The 21,103-nt window shown below is 33.8% G+C and overlaps 2 protein-coding genes and 1 pseudogene across 4 annotated transcripts; 1 reads left to right on the top strand and 2 right to left on the bottom strand.

The window, feature by feature from the left end:
* Nucleotides 1-3,277: 3,277 nt before the first annotated feature.
* Nucleotides 3,278-5,254, bottom strand: LOC18033851 (annotated as a pseudogene).
* Nucleotides 5,114-8,237, bottom strand: LOC18035028 (PI-PLC X domain-containing protein At5g67130). The gene is made up of 9 exons (XM_006422929.2): nucleotides 8,136-8,237; nucleotides 7,988-8,053; nucleotides 7,765-7,887; nucleotides 7,497-7,634; nucleotides 6,466-6,564; nucleotides 6,041-6,344; nucleotides 5,736-5,959; nucleotides 5,563-5,649; nucleotides 5,114-5,423 (listed from the first exon to the last, which is right to left on the bottom strand). The coding sequence occupies exons 1-9, from the start codon at nucleotides 8,139-8,141 to the stop codon at nucleotides 5,262-5,264; spliced, it is 1,209 nt and encodes a 402-aa protein (XP_006422992.1). The 5' UTR covers nucleotides 8,142-8,237; the 3' UTR covers nucleotides 5,114-5,261.
* Nucleotides 8,238-14,716: 6,479 nt separating this feature from the next.
* LOC18035268 (probable receptor-like protein kinase At1g49730) lies at nucleotides 14,717-19,798 on the top strand. 3 transcript variants are annotated; one of them, XM_024179460.1, is made up of 10 exons: nucleotides 14,954-15,019; nucleotides 15,266-15,380; nucleotides 16,157-16,708; nucleotides 17,118-17,411; nucleotides 17,520-17,781; nucleotides 17,867-17,919; nucleotides 18,246-18,313; nucleotides 18,444-18,533; nucleotides 18,805-18,889; nucleotides 18,985-19,798. In XM_024179460.1, exons 2-10 carry the CDS (start codon nucleotides 15,365-15,367, stop codon nucleotides 19,527-19,529), a joined length of 1,965 nt encoding a protein of 654 aa, XP_024035228.1. In that variant the 5' UTR covers nucleotides 14,954-15,019; nucleotides 15,266-15,364; the 3' UTR covers nucleotides 19,530-19,798. The 3 variants fall into 3 exon arrangements, with proteins under 3 accessions (XP_006422994.1, XP_024035229.1, XP_024035228.1); XM_006422931.2 differs by lacking the exon at nucleotides 15,266-15,380 and having other exon boundaries at nucleotides 14,717-15,019; XM_024179461.1 differs by lacking the exons at nucleotides 15,266-15,380; nucleotides 18,985-19,798 and having other exon boundaries at nucleotides 14,717-15,019; nucleotides 18,693-18,886.
* The last annotated feature ends 1,305 nt before the right edge of the window (nucleotides 19,799-21,103 follow it).

Genomic DNA, 21,103 nt, shown 5'->3' on the forward strand with positions numbered 1-21,103 from the left:
ATAATAGGATAGAATAGAATTGAATTATCCCAAATGATGTGACATTCATCAATTAGTTGGTGATGATAACACAATTAATTCACTTAAATCTTATAAAGAATTATCAACCAATCAATAAATATCATATAATTTGAGATAAAAAATTTAAGATGTCTATCATAACTCTCTAAGTAAGAGTAATCTGATGTCCCCATAGAATAAATTTTCTTTTATAATTAGTTATACCGTAGGCGCAAAGAGATGTAATTCTAAATCACTCATCAACTACATGGTATGATAGACCCTATCACCAAATACGCCCCTTGAAGTGCAAATTAATGCAAGAGCAAAGTAAATGGATAAATATAAAAAATGTGTAGAATGTGAGCGTGGCAGATAATATTGGATAATATTTTGATGGCAATAATTGAATTACGTGGCTTGTGATCTCAGCAGTCAAAAGTCTATGAATAGCCTAACAATTCATACAGTTTTTTTTTTTTTAATTTGAAAAACATTGATAAATACAAGGAGTGTAGCTTTCAACATTGGCGACTGTTAGCTCTACTGAATTTTCAAACCCTAATAATGTCATTATCTGTTTATCACAGATTGAGTAGTGTTAGGTTCAAGAATTAATAATGGAGGATAAATACATAATGTTCATGTGTCATAGTCTTAATTAAGATCTGGCTTTGAATATTTTTACACCTTTTGTCATTTGTGAATAATTAAACTACACAACAACATCATAAATATGCGACCGCAATGTGTATATTTTAATTGTGTATAGTAAAATTTGTACGTGCAGTAACAGTATCGACTCTTAATTGGGGTTTTATATTTTATGTTATGCTATTTAATTATGAGAGGTCTTTTTGGTTTTTTATAAATTTCGACTAAATGAGAATTTTACTTGTAAACGAGGTATTTTGATATAGTAGTTCAATCCCAGCTGCTAGTTAAAAAAACATTAGTATATTTTTCTATTATTTATTAGAGTAGTTTCCTAATATTTTTGCACTCTACTCTTTATTTATGCACTAATAGATTGGTATCGACAAATTCTTTATGAGTAATGATACAGCCACAAACTCTTGTACAAACTGACGTGGCATTAATTCATTGGTTGAATAAAAATATAAATTAATAAAAACAAATCATGTGGGCCAAATGATATTTAATTCAACCAATCTTATCATGCCACATCAGTTTGTACAAAATAAATTTGTACAAGAGTTTGTGGCTGTATCATTACTCAGAATTTATTATAATATCAGTTAATTTAAGATATGATATTAAAAAAAAAAACTCTGTAAAACTCACAGAGACGTCTCTTTACAAATATTTGGCTATAAATTATCAGTAATCTCAAAAGACACACACCTGCAAATAAAATAAGGATCACGAATTTTGATGGGTTCCATCAATTCAGCAAGAGAAAACTTTACCCAAGTGAGTTGTATAGAAGAATAAGGCATCTTTTACAATAAAATTAATTAATATTTATCCCTATCCATATGACAAACTCGGTTGGATTCCCCCTACCAACCTACAAAACGTATATTCCCACTTGATATTCGAAGGATTGATTAAATAACTGGATGAAATTGTATTGATCCAAGCACTTAATCACAAGAATTTAACCGAGTTTGTGTCCATGTTAATGTACCATTGGCCTTTCTTGAACCACTATTCAAAAATAAAATAAATTTAAGGTTTCTTGAGCTGTGCATTAACCGACTACGATATGTTTTTTTAATCTTAGGTGCCTCCTTGATTCATGCACAATGTATCTTTTAGGTCTGCAAACCCTTCACTCTTAGCCAAAGATGGTAGAATTAGATATACGATGAGGAAAATAAATTAATACAGAAAGAGAAATGAAGAAAGATATGGGCTTGGGTTTGAGCTAAGGTTAGGGTCACGCTCATAATTGGTCACCGTAGCAAAATGCAATTTTTATTTTTATTTTAATTTACCATACTTTTTATCATAGAGAATCTGCAATAAAATTGTTTTTTTAAAAAAATGATTATCTGCTAGAAAGAGTAATGATACACTTTCCATCTGGTATCCTAATAATTAGATCTTGGGTAATATGACCAGCATCTAGTGAATGATAAAACGAAGCACTAAGTGATTTTACAAGTTTCATCAGTATTTGAGTATAACATTAACAGTTCAGATGAAAATGTCGGGGTAATAGATTATAATTAGACGTTATAATCTCCTAATCCAATAAAGTGGTCAATAATAATATCACCAACTTTATCCAAAATCCCAGTTTGATCGTCATCTCTTACATTGGTTCACCATCGAAGCAGCTCAACTGCAATTCTGTTCTTCACATTTGTTTTGGAAGTACGGCCATCTTCATTTGTGTTCAGCCAAAAAAAGCTTGCAATGGGGCTTGAAATTCATTTGGGTTGGGAAGGAAAAACAAGAATAATGGTGAAGAAGAAAAGTAAGGATGGGTTGCCTGTAGGATTCGACGAGAGAAGGGAAGGCAAACAAATGTCAACCTTCATGATAAAAACTCAGTTGGGCTTTTAGAAAATGCTACGCGAAATTATGTGGCCTGGATGCGGCGTTCAATCTACAGTCGAATGTGACTTCAAGAATTCAACTAAAAGAGTTACGCACAGAGAAGAAACATTAACAGCTATTCTCCTATTTTATCACTGTCATTTTACAGTGGAAGTTGCTAGGCAATAGTCTGCCACCAGCAATTGAACTAGCATGGCCCTCTTGGTGGTGGTACAAGAGATTTTACAATCAAATTCGTTCACTAGAAGGGCTAGGGATTGCAGTACACTATTTAAAAAAAAAAAAAATCTAAGTCATAAATATACCTAACATTTCAGGCTTTCAAATGATCATCAAATAGAGTTCCATGTATCATAGACCGTCAATGTTGTCGAATACAGAGTTTAAAAATAAACATTTCCAACAAGAAACATAATCTGTCAAAATTACTATCTATAAGAAAAAGGAAACAGGTCATAAGTACACTAAATAGTCTAACGAATCATTATTTGCATGAAAAGCTAATTTCTCATTTACATACTTTCTGAGCATTAAATAAGTCATACTTTTGCCTTCTATGTGATGAAACATAGGTGCCGGTCTAAAGTTTATGATGAAACAGGGACTGTTCTCATAGTTTGAATTGAGCCAGGGAAAGGAACCACAAATGACTCCAGTGGCCAGCGCTGTCAATTGCAGCACCCTTCAGACCTGATTTTAGGATAATCGCACATGCTACTACTCAAAATTCAACGCATGAACTTACTTTTCACTTTCGAGGAGGAAATGATGGAATCGGCTTCAAACTGATTTGATCCTTTGCAAGTAAGTCTAGCACTAGGGAAATTATAGATGCATCTGGCATAACTTTTTTCTCAGCCATTATGTGAAGGAGTTCATTCACTGAGGGTTCATCATTCCGGATGAGACCACGCATAAGTGTATTGTATCAAATATAACTACATTTGGCTCCAAACCTGTTTCCTCCATGTCAAGCAATAACCCATTTGCCTTCTGATGTTGCCCTTCTTTACAGAACCCATGGATCATGATGTTATACGTTACAACATCTGGTGTCAGGCCTGGATTCTGCATCAACATATGAAAAATATCCCAAGCAATTTTGAGTCTGCCAATTTTACATAATCCATCAATGAGGCAGTTGCAGGTTTCAATAGTAAGTACACACTTGTGATTTCCAATGGCACTAAACACTTTCATTGCCTCCAAGACAAATCCATTCTTGTAGAGCCCGTCGATATAAGTAGTATATACATGTGAATCAGGTGGCACATTATTTATAGCCATCTCATGAAGAAGTTTCATTGCATGCTCAACCATACCACTTTGAAACTCACAAACAAGGTGTTATATGTCGTAGCATCTGCCCTAATTCCTTCTGAAAGCATTTCCCTACAGAGACTTACAGCATCCTCCACGTTTCGATCCTTGCAGTATCCATTTATCAGGATGTTGTAACTATAAACATCATGTCTACATCCCTTACTCTCCATAGAAACAAAAGAGTTCCCTTGCATGACTTATTCTACCCACCAAGCAAAACCATCCATCAACGTATTGTAAGTACATGTGTTGGGATTCACATCTCTTTGGATCATTACTTCTAACAAACAATTCGCTTCTTCCATCTTCCCATCCTTGCTAAGATTATCAGTCATCACATTTAATGTCACGACATCAGGCCGCATGCCTTGGTCCATCATCTCAATAATAAACAGTTAGCCTCCTTCCAATCGTCAATGCAACAAAAACCGTGAATTAGAGAGTTATAAGTGAAAACATTGGGGTTATCATTTGCAAAAGCAATTCCTTTGCCTTGTCTACAAACCCATCCTTACAGAGACCATCAATAATGTTAGTACAAGTAACAACATCAGGCTTACAAATAACACCAAATTCATTAACCATTTCTTCAAATAAATTAAGAGCAACAAGCGCCAAAGTATTAAATGTAATTACATTTGGGTCACAACAAAATACATTGAGTTTCTTAAACAACCTGGCGGCCTCCAGAATTCGACCCTCCGTACACAAACCCTTAATCAAAGAATTAAAAGTAACCATATTTGGTGTAAAACAACTCATCAGAATCCTCCCAAGAAGCACAAAACCACCACTCGCTCTGCCCATCTGGCAAAGGCAATTAATCAATATGTTGGAACCAATAAGATCAGGCAACAACCCACTCTAATTTAGTCTCTCCTAAAGAGAAACAACACTATCATACTGCTTATTCTTACAGAGCACAGTAAACAAAATATTGAAGGATGGCATGGGAACAGATGGGTTCATGTTAATCAAGCAATCAAAGAAATAAAGAGCTTCATTTGGAGAGATATTACCTGATCTCCAACTATCTTCATTTGGAGAGATGCTAATCAACATAAGCTTTCTTTATAATTTTGTTTTATTAAAAAATTTAGTTAAATAATAATACTATATATTACTTATAAGTCTAAATACTGTAAATTTATTGCAAATATTATATAATAAATAATATTGTCAGTCCATAACCATAGTTTTTTTTTCCTTTCACAATCCTAAGATATACGAATACATACTTATATATTATCAGTGAGGGGAGTTATTTAGTAGTTGTTCTTGAATGCATAAAAGATGACACAATTCAGAAATCACGTGTTTCTTTCAGACCATCCCACAAAACTTATCTATTGGTTAAAATGGCAAAACACCTCGAGTTTGTTTTAAGGAGCACTAAAACCACAACTGATTTACAATGTCCAAAGAATTGTCCCCAGGGCTGCACAAAGCAACCACCGTGTCCATACTTGAACTGATTTTCTACTTGAAAATGCAAAGTTGGGTTGATGTGCTGGTGAAGCCGGGGTGACACCAGGCTCTGGCGGATCGCATGCTCCATAAGTCATATTCGCCTGCAAGCAAAATTCTCCTACTTCTTACATTCATTGCACAAATTATACTAGAAAAGTAAATGCAATAATGGAATGAGTATAGTAATACATGGAGCAAATGAAAGATTGGATAAGAAAGGTTGACCTAGAAGTTGCTAACCTTGCAATAGGCAATGTTTCCACACCCGCAAACCAAACGACCGTTGGCCACGTCCACGGTTTCCGGGGCTCCCCCACCATCACTTCTCTGAAATTTCACATAGAAATAGTTCAGCAATGTTTCGTCATTCACTGTGTTGCTTCAGCCCAAAAGACTCTTTATGCAGTGCATACCTTGTAATAGTTAACTGCGATGAAATTAGGCCATCTTTTGCCTGCAGCTTCGTAACAAGTGTTCACCATGCTAGCTAATGGAGCTGAGTTATGCTTGCAAGCTTCGGCAAAATTGGGTGTATCAGGAAAGTAATTCACTAAAACCAATGGCTTTGATTTTGTGTTCATAGGGGATGATTCTGCGCGGTTTGGACACGAACCATCTTTCATTCCGCCATTCCCATCTGTAATATCATCACACTCCTATAAGATTCTTTTTAGTCCAATTGGTCTTTCAAAGTGGGAATATTATTAGTAGGACTCACATTGGTTTTCAACCATGTATCTCCACTGATATGCAATCCCTTCCGACGCTTCCTTAGCTGATTTGGAAGTAAAAACCACTAACCGCTGATTCTTCTGGATCATGTCATCAATCGTTGGCCAATTTTCACCATTTTTGGGCATGCGAGATACTGGAAACCAGTATTTTTTCAGGCCAGCAGCATTGAATACATTAGTCAGGCCATTTGGAGATGTGACATAATCCTCAATGATAATGGTGACAATTTCTGTTGGGTTGGCTTCAAGAAATGCTTGAACCTCTTTCAAAACATTAATAGCAGGTTGCTGAAAATTTCAGATTATTAATTAAGCAATTGCATTCTGGAAATGAAAGCATGAAAATTTTATCTCAATTTTTTGATATTCTGAAAAAACTAATGAAGTTGCAAGAGTCCTTTTCACTTACAAAAGCGGTAAAGTTATAGCATTTCCCACCAAAGGAGTGGCACAACCATATATCATTCATGAAGTCATATGTATCGAGCATTAAACCTCTAACACCATTCTGCAAGAGAGAAAAAAATTTTGAACTGAGTTTATTATAAAATAACAGAGGATCAAAGAACAAATTAATCAACCAAAATTTGTTATGATGTCTGTCCATTCTGCCATTGCCTAACCAATGCGATAAAAGTACTGCTCGATTGTTTCACTTGTTTGATGTTAGAAAATCTTATTTCTCTTTTTATTATAATTTTTTTTTCTCAGAGAGTATTTGCTGAAAGCAAAACAGAATGGGGTTGCATTGTTAGAAAGCTCCTATAGAATTATCATTATTGGTAAAGAAATGAACAAGAATGTGATGCTTATATTATAAACAAAGCATGCTGGCAGTGCTTTATAAGCCAAGATTAATATTTTAATCTGCAATGCCAAATTTTATTAAATTATTTCCACTAAGAGGAGACTTTTCTACATGAATTGGCAGAGGCTTGCATCAGAACTCCACTATTACCATTCACCACATTTGCTAAAGAACAGATTTCCAATTAGAAAATATGTGCAGACCAGGTAGTATAAAAGTCTCAATGCACCTCTAACACATTCCATTTTGATCAACCAAGAGTGGGTGAAAAGTGTTTCCAAACGCCATGGCCAAAAATAATATTCTAGCAGATAGGAGTAGTTAACAAATATTATTTCACTTGACTCAAAGAGTCAAGAAATGCTTCTGGGTGCTATTATACTTTCAGCTACGAGGTGGAATTATTGTACTCAAAAAGACTAAAAGCACCATGGGCATACCGGTCTTATCCCCCATACGGATAAGATTTAACAAGGCAACCTAAACATTAAGATGAGATACCAAAACACGATTAATGTGTCTTAACAAATACCAACAGTACTCATCGCCAGACCGCCTCAATTTTTCAATTTTCAGTATCAAATATTTATGAATCAGAGCAGAGAAGAAGAGTGAAATGAAGAACGACGTACGTTGAGCTGGCTGGTAATGGAGTCCTGCTGACATTCTGGAGCAATAATCACAGATCCAATTGGCGACTTGGCTCTTAGTTTTGCAAATGAATTATGAGTCGTCAGCCATGAATACCGATTAAACGGCAGTCCCTTCACCTAAACAACATAAGTATCAGTACAGAGTCATTCTCAGTTGGTGCAGACGCTCGTATTACATGCAGATTTGTGCATAGTTATTGAAATATCTACATGTGCGTATACGTATATATGGTTATGATAATTAAACCTTTGAAATGGGATCCACGGGGTGGATTCTGGTGCATCTTGGCCGAAAATTTTTATTAGCCACACAAGTTTCACAGTGTAAGCCATTGTCACAGCTGCTGTCTGCTACACATGTTTGTCCCTCCTGTTTCAAATCTCAATCATTCCACAATCACACACCAACCCCCCCAGAAAAGAGAAACTGATAAAACTGTACGCAAAGTTGGTGATTCTTGATTAATTACCTTGAGAGCAGAGGAAAGGCTGAAGAAGAACAGTAGAGTTGTTGCAGTGAGAACACATATGAGTTTCTGCAAGTGATTAAAATGTGTTAAAGAGAGTATTAAAAGTATGTTTGGGTAGAAAGAAGATTGATGATGAGTTGTGACTTGCCTGCATTGTTGATTAGGTTTGTTGTTGTGGATTGACAATATAACTGCAACTCCTCCTATTAAGGATATAAATGTATCTTGTCATATCATGGGTATATTTATAGGTGAGTTTTTTTTTTTTTTTTTTTTTTTTTAAAAGAAACTTCCATTTGTTTGTTGTTTTATGAAATAAAATTGTTTTCACATACAAAATAAAAGTTTCATGAGGTTATACTATAAAATTTTCTTCTCTCATGAGATTATACTAATATATATATATATATATATATATATTCCTAAGAGCACACAATGACATAGCAAAAGTTTATTGCTTGGAAGTCTTGTCTTGCATTAGATTTATGGCCGAATATAATGTGTTTAATTCTTGAAAGAGTTGGAAGGAAACTAATCTGCGAAATTTACTTGCCATAACAAGCAAGTTATTTTGAATATCGTATAGACTTTTGTGTTTTTTTGGGGTCACTATCAAAGAAAGTCATCTTGTAAAAGAAAAAAGAAATGCGTTACGTTTGATGTATAATTAATTTAATAATTCCTTGGCGTATCTTATTTGGTAAAAGAAATAGTTTTTGTTACACAAACGTAATAGCTTCATGGGAACTCCCTATAGTTGGGTTTTGTTTCCCACGTATGTTGAGTAGGGATTTCGAGTCCTCTCTTAGATTTTTCTTAAAGCCGAATCGGCTTGTTTTCAGTGTTTTGAATTAGGCATCCGAATTGGAAGATACTTTTAGATTTTTCAATAGCGAATCTAAAATGTTTTGAACCGGATATTTGAGTTATATTATAATAAAACTACCGTATTTCTCTAGTGTAAATATTTTTATTTTTTTATACGTGGACATACTGTTAAGCTGTATGATTTAATAGAGTTAATATATTAAAAATTAATTTTATTAAGCTGCGTAATTTAGCAACGTGTCTGTATTTTAAAAAAAAAATGAGATGGCTCACTCTTGAGAATGATTAAATAAAACTATTTAAGTAAATCTTACTATATTTTTATTGTGATTATCAATATAATTTAAAACATAATTTTCAACAACTAATAACAATAATAACATAAGCTTTATTTTTCTTAGGAGTTTAGACCAGTCATCCCGTGAGCTCGTGCTTTTTGTTCATCAGTCGCATTAGCTTAATGTCCAAAACAAAGAGTTATATGGACGTTTTTAAGCACATTCCGACTTTTTATCATTTCTTTTTCTTCAGAATTTGAGGCAAATTCTGAAGAAACTTTATTCATTCATACGTAGATTGAGAAAATGACATTGAAAATCTCTAGTTTGGAATCATTATCCCACGCAAATAAACTTGTTCTAAAAGCAGGACTCTTTTCGATTTGTATTTTGATAATCTGATAGGTATAATTAAGGATAAATATTATATATAATAAGATAACTAATGTATTGCCAAATGCCCAAATCCATTTGCTTAAAAGGATCATTCGATTTGATGGCACGTATAGCCACTAATGTCAGCCCATGGCTCGTTTCAGAATCCTGCTTTCAACTGCCCATCCATTATTACTACTTCAACTGCTGAATAATAATAATATATTGCTCGGAAGGTACAATCTGCTTAATAAATAAATAGTAAAAAAAAAAAAAAAAGCTAAATATGTAAAAGCATAATATATACACACATTAAAAAAAAAGGGAAAAGAAAACACATTTCTCACTAGCTAATTGAATGCTAATAATTGCGAAACTATCCAATAGTTTCAAAAGAATAAAAACTCATTTAATCTATATATAATTTAACATATTATAAATTATTGATATTTTTTCTTTTAATTTATTTTTACAATATTATCTTCTTATAATAATGTTTCTTTTTCTTAATGTCTTTTTTTGGGCATTAGAAAAAAATTACCAAAAAAATAAAATATAAACAAAAAGAAAATATATTGATTTTTGTAAAACATTCTGTTGAGGATTTAATATATTAATTTTTTTATTAACATCCAAAAAAATTATTTTTTTAACAATATTATTTTTTGGACTTAGTAAGCTTCCAAAAAAAAATTAATATATATATTTGTTTCTCTTTTATTTTTGGATTAGATTAGTAATTTAATTTTTTCTTTTATTAATGTCCAAAAGTAAAACATTATTATTATAGGGTAACATTGTATAAACAAGTTAAAAAAAAAAAGTAAAGGTAAGGGTGTCAATAGTTTAATGCAAGGGATATTTTAAGGTGTTTTTAAAACTATAGGAACTAAATATGCATTAAGCCCAAAGTAAGGGGATTAAACAAGCTTTTACTTAATCGAAAACTATAGTTATCTCTTTTTATTTATATTGGTATAAATTTAAAGAGGCACTGACTAAGTTGGATAAGCTTTACTACAGAGCATTAATGATGACCGTCATATTATAACAGTAAGTGCATATTTAATATTTATTTTTATGATTGTACATCATAATTAGTACTCCACTTTCGACCCTATCTAACTTACTAAAACTCATTTAAAGGAATCATTTCAGGCTATAAATTGTGCAATAAATTGTACTATATATATGATTGTACTATCAGTCTTCAATGAGAGTAAATATATATTGTGCAATAGAATAGAGTGTTCCCAAAATATATATTGTGAAATTTTCAAGTACACTATTGACGGGAGCGAACCTTTTTTTTTTTAATACTGATTAATCATCATATTACTGCATTACACAGATAGTTACAACTGCTATTATAGCAGATATATTACACTGATATTTATAATAAGAAATACATGATTGGGACTTATATTATTACATTAAATTCTGTGAAGTACATGCCCAGACAAATAATCCCTTACAGAAGAGGGATGTCCATACTCCATTCGTATTGCACGAGGAAGAGGAAATTTTTGAAATATTAAACAAATAAGCACGTTAGCCCCCACAAATGCTTTTGTGGGGGCTTGAACCGCTGCCCTCACAATGCTTGTGAGGACAGCAGCCCACCACTCCGACCAAGGCCGAAGTGGCGACGGGAGCGAACCTAAAGCAACAACGGTAGTAATTATATCATATTCATGGGTGCGGCTAACTCCTCACGGGGTAACCTTATAATTTTCAAAGGTAAAAGAGTATCTGACCAATAATGGACAAAAAAAAAAATTGATATAGATGTTGACATGTGATTTATATAATGTATATGGGGGTGTAGACCTTCAATTTTAGATTGCAATAGTAGCCCCAGCCCCCCCCTCCCGGTGCTTTATAATCTGTGAACTGTGAAGCAAAAGTGGTGTGTCTTTATCGTTAAGAATAAAGCCAACTAATAAGGACAATATTTAATGATACTTTTATGTCAGAAATTTTTAGGCACTTTTTTTTTTTTTTAAATCCTTGAAAATTACGCCTGAAATCTTTGTCCATTTGAATGGATTGTTGTTGTTGTTTTTAAACGGATTAATCATATATATATATATATACCTTACATTTATATTATTATATTTTTATTTTATAAAGTATATGTTCAGTTAAATATTTTTTATAAAAGAGGAATGTATCAAATATATACTTGAGATTTATATTATTACATTTTTATTCTATGAAATATATATTCAACCAAATATCTCTCATAGAGAGGGATGTCATTATTATATTTTTATCCTATGAAATATATGTACAGTCAAATACCCCTTATAAAGAAAGATATCTCTACTTTACTTGTATTTTATAAAAAAAAAAATATTATAAACACTTCCTCCAAAATTATAATTAATTAAAAAAATTTAAATACGTGATAATTCGAATCATTTGTCCCATAATCATATTAACTTTTAAGAATAATGATTTATCACTGGACCACGAGCCTAAGTGGCGAATGGATTGTCGTTGTTATTGTTTATGAATTTGCGTGAAAGTTTAACAATTTGCAACTGCATAAATTGGACTGTAAGTACTGCCCCGTCATGATGAGGAGTAGCTTATAATCTTCTTGTCATTTTGTTGCAGCTGTCAATGTTGTCTATCGATTGAATTTTTGAATCTATGCATCCGGGTTTAAACTGCCAAAAGCTCTTGTCCCATCTTAAAAATTTTCTAACGCAAAAAATAGAAATAGAATTGAGAGAGCATTATTTGATAAACAGGTATATTAATTAAAATTTCGAACTTTACAAGATTAGTATAGTTTACACTAAAGCAAGATTGGAATTTGAAAATAGACTGGATTATTTTAAGTATGGGATTATCATTTTATCAACCTAATGTTCTTTTGATATATCACTTTTTGTATCAAAATTTTATCGTACTTGAATTTTCTACTTAATATTTTATCTTTTATCATTTACCACCAAAACGTTAACTCTATTTCAAGAATTTTAGTATAATCAGTATTTTATCAATTGATTATTTTGAATATACAAATAATCAATTGATAAGAGCATTATCTCTTTTTATATAATTAATTTTATATTGTTTTAAACTTAGATGATTAAATTGCATTTACATAGTTTAAGAATAAAACAGACTTTTATTCTCATTTTTGTAAAAATTTCTGTTAGGATGGGGATATTTAAACTCACTAATTTTCCTTCTACACCCACTTTTTTAATTAAATTTGTTATCAAATTATAACCTATTATTTTAATTAATTAATTATAAAAAAAATCACAAAATTGCCCTTGATTAGTGACTTTCTCCCTCTAATTTTATAGTGGTCAAAACCTAAACTAGTTTTTATCTCTTTCAAATTTTCTTTTTTTATTCTTTTTTGCTAAATCAATTGTATCTTTCTCTTAGTTTTCGTTATAACATTATCAGTTTTTACTTATTATTATCATTTAGAATTTACGTTGCTGAGATTTGACCAAAAAAATTCCAATAGATCTAAATGGGTACATAAACTTATTTTTTATTTTTATGTGATGAGTATTGATTCTTTCATTTTGTTTAGAATACAGTATATAAGACTAAATTTGTTAATTTTTGAATAGTTTTTTTTAATTAAATGCAATATTTACTTCATATATTATGATAGATTCCGATAAAACAAAAGAGATGAAGGGAGACTAAACAAGATCATATCAATTAAGATCATATAAGTAATTGATTAGATTATATTTTCACAATAAAATTTTTAATTCAAAAAAGTGCAACGAAAAATTTAATGGATTCAAATAGCATCAACTATTTTGTTATTTTTAATAGTTTGATAATAAAATAATAAAAATTGCAACAGTAAATAATAAAAAGTGATATGTCAGCAAAATTTTAAATTCCTTCCAATGTAGATGAAAATATAAAATTGGGTTGCACATGCCAAAGAAAATATAAAATGATCATATAATTAAAAGCATTTTTTTTAATATTAAAAGCTAGTTTACGAACAAAGATAAATCCAACTGAAATGTAATTAAATGACTTCTAACTGTGACTAAAAATATTTGCAAATATGTAATAAGTTTGTACACTCATGATCAACTCATACACTTTTCCCATTTATTTTTTAAAATTATAAATGTTAAAGCATTCTTGTAGGATTTGGAACTTGAAGAAGCCATGAACCACTGCATATTTTCGGTTTGTAACTTAATTTACCAATTTTGAAGCAAGATGGGTTTAGTTTGAAGTAGGACAAAATAATTAAAACGGGAAAAAATTTAAAATAAAGATAATCAAATTGAAAGAAAAAAAGCATAAAAAAATTTACATGGCCTATATCTTCTCCTGTCTTATTATATACCACTTGGGGCCATTCCTCCTCTCCTTCACATTTTGTATTTCTTAATTTTATTTTTCATTTGTTTTTTGATATTTTATGTGTCAATAAATGTAAGCATGTCGCTACTGGTTAGAAGTTAAGACAAAAAAATTGAGAACATATTGTGCAATAGCAAACAATCTCTCGCCTTCCATCCTTTTTCTTTCTTCTTTTTTTTTTTCTCCTTTTTTTAGGTAACTAAAAATTAAAAATTTCATTTGTAAAAGTTGAAGAAAAATTGTTTTTATACGTAGTTTAGTAAATTGATTGTATAATTTAACTCATATTCACTTAAATATGAAAAGTTTTACATTAAAAAAAACCCCATTTAACAAAAGGAAAATTGATGCATTTTTACATATCCATACTATTAGCCCAACCATTAAAATGTTTGATGAGATTTTTATTTGAATTAAATATTTGATATATTTAAAGAAGTTAAAATTTAAACTCTAAATAAAGTTGAGAACTGATTATCATATTTCTTTTATAACTTTAAAGAATTTGTTCAATCTCAATATTATTAATAGATCAATACTCTTGTATTGTTGTAATACTAATATTATTGGGAAAAGTTATCTTTACAAATTAAAAAAAAAAGGTTATGAATTTAGTTTATACTATATTATAATATTTTTCTGAAACGAAAAATGTTTTTTAAATCACAGAAATTTTGATGCCATGCTACCAAAATGGACTAATAAAGACCGGATAGACGACCCAATCACATCAGTGAATAATCCAAGTCACTGAAATATGAAAGAGAAATAGAATCTTACAATAAATCGAAAGTGTGACAAAGTGGGTCCTACATTCTGTCATCAAATGTGCAGCACAGCACTATATCAGATATTAGTTTTTAGAAACTCTCAAGAAACAACGAAGGAGAGACTTGTTTGTTTCAATGTTACTACAGTCAACAGCCGCACACGCACATTAGTCTCTCTCAGTCAGTGCCTCGGCAGCACTGTGTTGTTACAACAAGGTCCCTTCTGTTCTAACACTAAGCACACGTCTGTTCTGTTCCTGCACTCACAAGCCCATCTCTGTTTCTTGTCTCTTTGTGACTATAAGGCATTTTCTTTCTTCATTTTTTGGCCATGGAGGTTACGACGCAGGCCTTTTTGTTGATGGGTTTGTTTGCATTTCTTGGAATGCAGGTTCATTTAGCAGTGGCAGGTCAGTTCATATCTGGGTTCTTGCTGTTTGCTTGAATAATAGAAAAAGGATTCATTTTTCTTTTATATGTTTTTGTGTTGTTATTTCTTCTTCAATCAAGTTGTGCTTTTTTTTTCCTTTATAGGTGTTGTTATGTGGTAAAGGTGAAATTTTGGAAATGGGTTTGATTTGTAATTGGACGGTTCTGAGTTGTTCCTTGATTGATTGGTTTTGTTTGTTTTGTTTTTGTTTTTATTTTGCATTCAGAATGAGCATCGCTCCCTGGCTTCTGCAATTTTATGGAAACAACTATTCTTTGGATTATTGGGTTCTAAATTTTAAACTGACAAATCTTCCCAGTGAAATATGTCTATTTGCAGTAGTGGGTAGTTCGTAATGCTACTCGCGCTGAGATTATATGCATAAGTTTTGACTTTGCCAGTTGTAATGTGTGATTTGATTCTTTTTTCGTTTGGTAAATGCAAACAAAACAAGGCTTCTTTAATCCGGTGATGGTTTGGTTTTGGAAAAAATCTTCAAAATTAAGGGCACTCGATGAGTATGATTAAATTTATGGTAACATGGTATCTAGGACTGCGATAGAAATTGGTACCTGTTTATATCTTTAGAAAAATGAGAAATAAAGCACTAAAACCTCACTTGAGGCACTCTGTTTGCATTTACTAATCAAGAACAAATGACACCAAGGGTTGGCGCGCATCATCTCCTTAACTTCGGTTCCTTGCCCAGTTGCCGTCCACTAGTTCCCTTTCTTCTCCATGCCTAGAGTTTTTTTTTTTTTGAACATTTTCTTAAACCAGTTTCACTTGTTAATGTATGATATACTGGTTTAATTTCTAAATATTTACTCTTGCCTAGTTAACATGTCCAAGTATGTGATCTCGAGCTGTGCCAAATTCCTTCTAAATGCCAGTTCTCCTTACCATAGCAAATCTTTGCTTAAAGAATTTTTCTCAGAATTAAAGCTCTTCCTTAAAACGCACTTGGTCTGAGAAATAGATACTAGGTTTTGAACACAGACTACAGTGAGAAATGATCTCTGAGTTGGCCAAAGCATTTTCATATCGTAAATATCAGGCACTTAACTATCAAAAATAGGTTATCTCACTATTAATTAATGCTCTTAATTCTTTTCAGATTGCCCCCTAGATTTGAGTGGATCAAACTTCACCCTAGTGGCCTCTATGTGCTCTGATAGAAATGACAGAGGAAAGTGCTGCCGCTATATCAATGCTTTTGTTGCAGTTTCTATTGCTCGGTATGCAAATGCAACAAGCAACCTCGGGGTTCCTTTGGATTTATCTGACATCTGCCTCCACTCCATATCACAAACTATGGAACTGTATGGCGTTCCACGAAATGCCACAGCTTTCTGTGGGTTTGGGACGAAAATTCCTGTCAATTATGACTGTCGGGGTCGAACAACTGTGACACAGATGCTGCAGTCTCCCCAATTTGCAAATGTCACAGAAAATTGCAAACTACCACTTTCAAGGGAAACTGATTGCAGGAAGTGTATAAATGCTGGCATGTTATACCTCCATCATGTGGTTGGAGCAGAAGATAACATGACATTGAGTACTTGCCGTGATGCAACTTTTGCTGCACTTGCGAGCCAACTTGATAATGTGTCAGCCATTGAGATCGCAAGCTGTTTTTTTCAAGTTCGAAGGCTTAACATTCCTCCAGGTTTGCATAATTTTGAAAGAAAGTGAGGAATTTTAATATCTGATGAAGTGGTATGCATGTGTTCTTCAAATTATCTTTGTTTCCCTTCTTTTAATTTTGGGTTATTGTCAGAGTCAAGTTTTGATATCTGGTGCTTGGAATCCCTGCATAAAAAATCTTATACCGTCTTCTAGGAGATGTCTGCCTATCAGTTATGTGAAATCAGTACTTCTCTTATCAGTTATGACATGTTAAAGGACATTCTACACATATAAGCTGGAAGAATGTTTATCATCACTTCTTTTCCTTATAAAATTGTGTTTGTCATGCGATGGTAGATTTTATTTTTATTAGTAAATTTTTTTCTCGATCTTTTCATTCCTGTATTTAATCATTTGGTTAATAAGTTTATGGAAATTGGAAATGACAGTTTCAGAACCATCATCATCTATGCTGGCCCCCAAGGCATCACCAAGTCCATTGGTTGCTGTGAGCCCAAGCCAACACATGTTGGCCGTACCTCAAAATGAAAACCACCATCCATATCATCTGACACTTATTCCTGGCATAGGCATTGCAGTTACAGCTGTTGCTGTTATATTGTTGATGGTTTTAATAATTCTTATCCGTCGGAAAAGCAGAGGGCTGGAGGATCCTGAGAATCTGGATAAAACCTCTCTGAAACCCTTCCCTCCTCCTCGGTCTCTAAGAAAATTTCAAGAAGGTTTGTTTGTGATACCTTCCACAGTCATCTTCCCTTCTAACGCTGGTATTATTCTGAACATTTATTTCCCTGGGGTGTTCTGGGGATGGTGGGATTGATGAAGTGCAGGTCCTTCGCCAATGTTCCAAAAATTCAGTTACAAGGAGACAAAGAAGGCAACTGACAATTTTAGCACCATCATTGGACAAGGGGGATTTGGTACTGTCTACAAAGCTCAGTTCAGTGATGGCTCTCTAATAGCAGTGAAGCGGATGGACAAAATTTCAGAGCAAGGGGAGGGTGATTTCTGCAGAGAAATAGAGCTTCTTGCTAGATTGCATCATCGTCATCTAGTAGCCCTAAGGGGCTTTTGCATTGAAAAACGTGAGAGGTACTTCATTTATGCACACATGTCTGCATTTGTGATCGACTTCATGTATCAGCACCATCAGATACTTTCTCTTGTTTCATAGCAGGTTTCTCATGTACGAGTATATGGCAAATGGAAGCTTAAAGGACCACCTTCACTGTATGCTGCGTCTCCACTCCTCAATTAGATAATCTTTTCTGGTTTTTACATTTTTTTTTTGGTTGGAATTGAAGAGGGGGTTGGTTTTGAAATATGGTGAGGTCTTGGTAAGTTGTACTTTAAAATTCCAAAGGCAACTATGCATGCTAAACACGCTGGCTGGCTTGGGTACCATTTGGACTCAATGCAGGCATTATCTGCTGGGCATCACTCAGTTGATATGTCTACAGAAGACAATAATCAAAATGACCATTCTCTGCTTTCTTGAAGCTCCTTTATTTGATTGCTGCATTTTCTGAATATTTTTTACGTCATTTTTTTGGCAGCCCCTGGAAGAACATCTCTGAGCTGGCAGACAAGAATCCAAATTGCCATTGATGTGGCTAATGCTTTGGTAAATATGTAGAATTATGCTCATCCATGGAGCTGACTGGTTCAACTTCATGAATTTCCCACTTTATTTATGATTGAAATATTTCTTGCAGAATTAGCTTCGCTTACCCATTTAAGTCTTTTATGTGCAGGAGTACCTCCATTTTTATTGTGATCCACCTTTATGCCACAGAGATATCAAGTCCAGCAACATTTTATTGGATGAGAATTTTGTTGCCAAGGTAATTTTCTGATAGAAATGCTCATTGATCTGTGTAATCTGAGATTATCTCCTTTTGTCGGTAGTTGCATTTAACGACTACTTGTGTGGTTTTCTCCTTGGAGCTCAGATGAAATTGTAACTTTGAAATGCATGACTTATATTTTCTTGAACTTTCTAGAATTCAGTGAGAAGAAACAAGTTGATATTAAAAGTTCAAAGTACTCTCTTCCTGCACTAGTGGATTCACAGCTGATGCTTGAATCCTTGAAATATTTCCTTTTCTCTTCCAGCTTGCAGATTTTGGCCTTGCACATGCTTCAAAAGATGGTTCTATTTGCTTTGAACCAGTAAATACTGATATACGGGGAACTCCAGGTTAGGCCATAAGAAAAATTGAATAAATATTCTGGAATTTTAATGGTCTGTTTCCTTTTCGGCGCCAAAGACATCTGAAATTTAGGGGCTTTCAGGTTATATGGATCCTGAATACGTGGTTACTCAAGAGCTCACTGAGAAAAGCGATGTATACAGCTACGGAGTGGTATTGCTGGAGATTGTGACTGCAAGAAGAGCAGTTCAAGATGGCAAGAATTTGGTAGAATCTGCCCAAGTGTGCATGGCCTCAGAATCTAGACTAGCTGAGCTAGTGGATCCTCGTATCAAGGACTCCTTTGATATGGAACAGCTTCGAACGATTGTCACTATTGTGAGATGGTGCACCCAGAGAGAAGGTCAGGCTAGGCCTTCAATTAAACAGGTCCTGAGGATTTTGTATGAGAGTTCAGACCCAATGCATAGTGGGTTTGTACAAGCTGTGGAAGATGAAGAGTATGAAGAAACTGATGGGAGGCCAAGAACAAGTCAACGGAAAGCACATAGGAGTGACCCGACTTTTTATAGTGGTGATGGTAGATATCTTGCCTCTTCGTCAAGTACATCCAGGTCATATTGTAGTCGAAGCTTTTTACTCGAAAATGGCTCTCCTCAATCTCCTCCTAATTTGCTCTCGCTCTGAGGTCAATCAAGTTTTACGGTCATGGAGCAAAAATGTTCCTATTATAGAGCTTTTCTAGGTTATTGCTCCAGGGCAGAAAAGAATATAAGCATAGCTGTCTCACATGTTTTTGGTTATGCTTTCTTGAACTTTTGGAAATTGAGGCATTAATATATATATTTTTTCACCTGTTCAAGTGGTAGACATCATGATACTCACTGGGACTAATTTTGAGTCACTTAATAAAAAAAAAAATTGCCTTGATGCTAACTAGCATCAGCGATTAAGGATTGCCATTTATTCTTCATAGAAATCATCCTCAAATTGTAACTTAGCATATATTTGCCTTGTTCTTTATGAAGACGTTCCTTTCCTTGTTTTGATCTCCAATTGTTTAGTACTGAAGCAGAATTTTGGTGGTCCCAATGTAAGATTCTACCGGTAAGCAAGATGCTGTTAGATTTTTTACCATACCACCTTAAGTTGGTGACCAAAAATCATGGGAAATTTCACACCTTCCATGTTGATGATCCTCTCTATCTCTCTCTTTGTATCGCTTGCCACCTCTTTGTCCATGTCAGGAAATAGTAAAACATACATTGTCCACATGGACAAGTCAGCAATGCCAGCTCCCTTCTCCACCATTCATCACTGGTACATGTCCACACTTTCATCCCTCTCGTCACCTGATGGCGATACCCCAACCCATCTTTACACCTCTAGACTTGTAATGGATGGCTTCAGTGCTCTGTTGTTCAACTTGTCCTAGACCCACCTCGAGCAACTCCAGGAAATGCCAGGTGATGAGGGCCACGTACCTCGAAACTTTTGGTCACCTCCACACCACCCAAACCCCAAAATTTCTTGGCCTGAAGAAACACGCAAGGTTATGGTCAGCTGCTGGTTTTGGTAGTGACGTAATCGTGGGGGTCATTGACTCTTGAATTTGGCTGGAAAGTGGGAGCTTTAAAGATGACGGCATGCCCCCAGTGCCTGAGTGATGGCGCGGTGCCCGTGAAGTGGGTGTTGAGTTTAATGCTTCTCAGTGCAACAGAGAACTGATAGGAGCACGATCATTCAGAAAAGGGATGAAGCACTATGGCTTGAACATATCAACAATATTTGATTATGATTCTCCGAGAGATTTCTTGGGTCATGGAACTCATATATCATCAATAATAGCTGGCATTCGTGTTCAAGATGCTAATTACTTCGGTTACGTAGGAGCAGCCATGGGCTGTTGATGTTTTGGCTGGCATAGATCAAGCCGTGGCTGATGGTGTAGATGTCATGTCATTGTCCTTCGGTTTCCCTGAAACCATATTTGACATAAACCCAATAGCCATAGAAGCTTTTGCAGCCTTGAAGGAAGGAATTTTTGAGGAATGAAGCAAATGCTACCTTCATATTTGTTGCGAACTTGTAAATGAAATGCTAAGGTGGGAAAACAAGTCGCTCAACAACAGTAGATTGATCAATTAAATAAATGATCTTTCTGTTGATGTTCATTTTTGCAGCTAAACATGTTACTGGTGTTGTGTGCCATTCTCTTTCAGATTTGAAATTTGCTAATTTATGCTATGATTTTCTCTCTT

The sequence above is a fragment of the Citrus clementina genome, unplaced genomic scaffold (assembly GCF_000493195.1).
Source record: "Citrus clementina cultivar Clemenules unplaced genomic scaffold, Citrus_clementina_v1.0 scaffold_8, whole genome shotgun sequence".
Lineage (NCBI taxonomy): Eukaryota > Viridiplantae > Streptophyta > Magnoliopsida > Sapindales > Rutaceae > Citrus > Citrus x clementina.

Bases quoted from the DNA above. Each gene is read 5' to 3' on its own strand.
- LOC18035268 (XM_006422931.2), top strand. From the start codon at position 14,941: ATGGAGGTTACGACGCAGGCCTTTTTGTTGATGGGTTTGTTTGCATTT. The intron at 17,412-17,519 runs GTTTGTTTGTGA...GATGAAGTGCAG, and splicing joins TCTAAGAAAATTTCAAGAAG to GTCCTTCGCCAATGTTCCAA. The intron at 18,314-18,443 runs GTAAATATGTAG...TTTTATGTGCAG, and splicing joins TTGATGTGGCTAATGCTTTG to GAGTACCTCCATTTTTATTG.
- LOC18035028 (XM_006422929.2), bottom strand. The intron at 5,960-6,040 runs GTGAGTCCTACT...ATGATATTACAG, and splicing joins ATACATGGTTGAAAACCAAT to ATGGGAATGGCGGAATGAAA. The intron at 5,650-5,735 runs GTATGCACTGCA...GTGAAATTTCAG, and splicing joins TCGCAGTTAACTATTACAAG to AGAAGTGATGGTGGGGGAGC.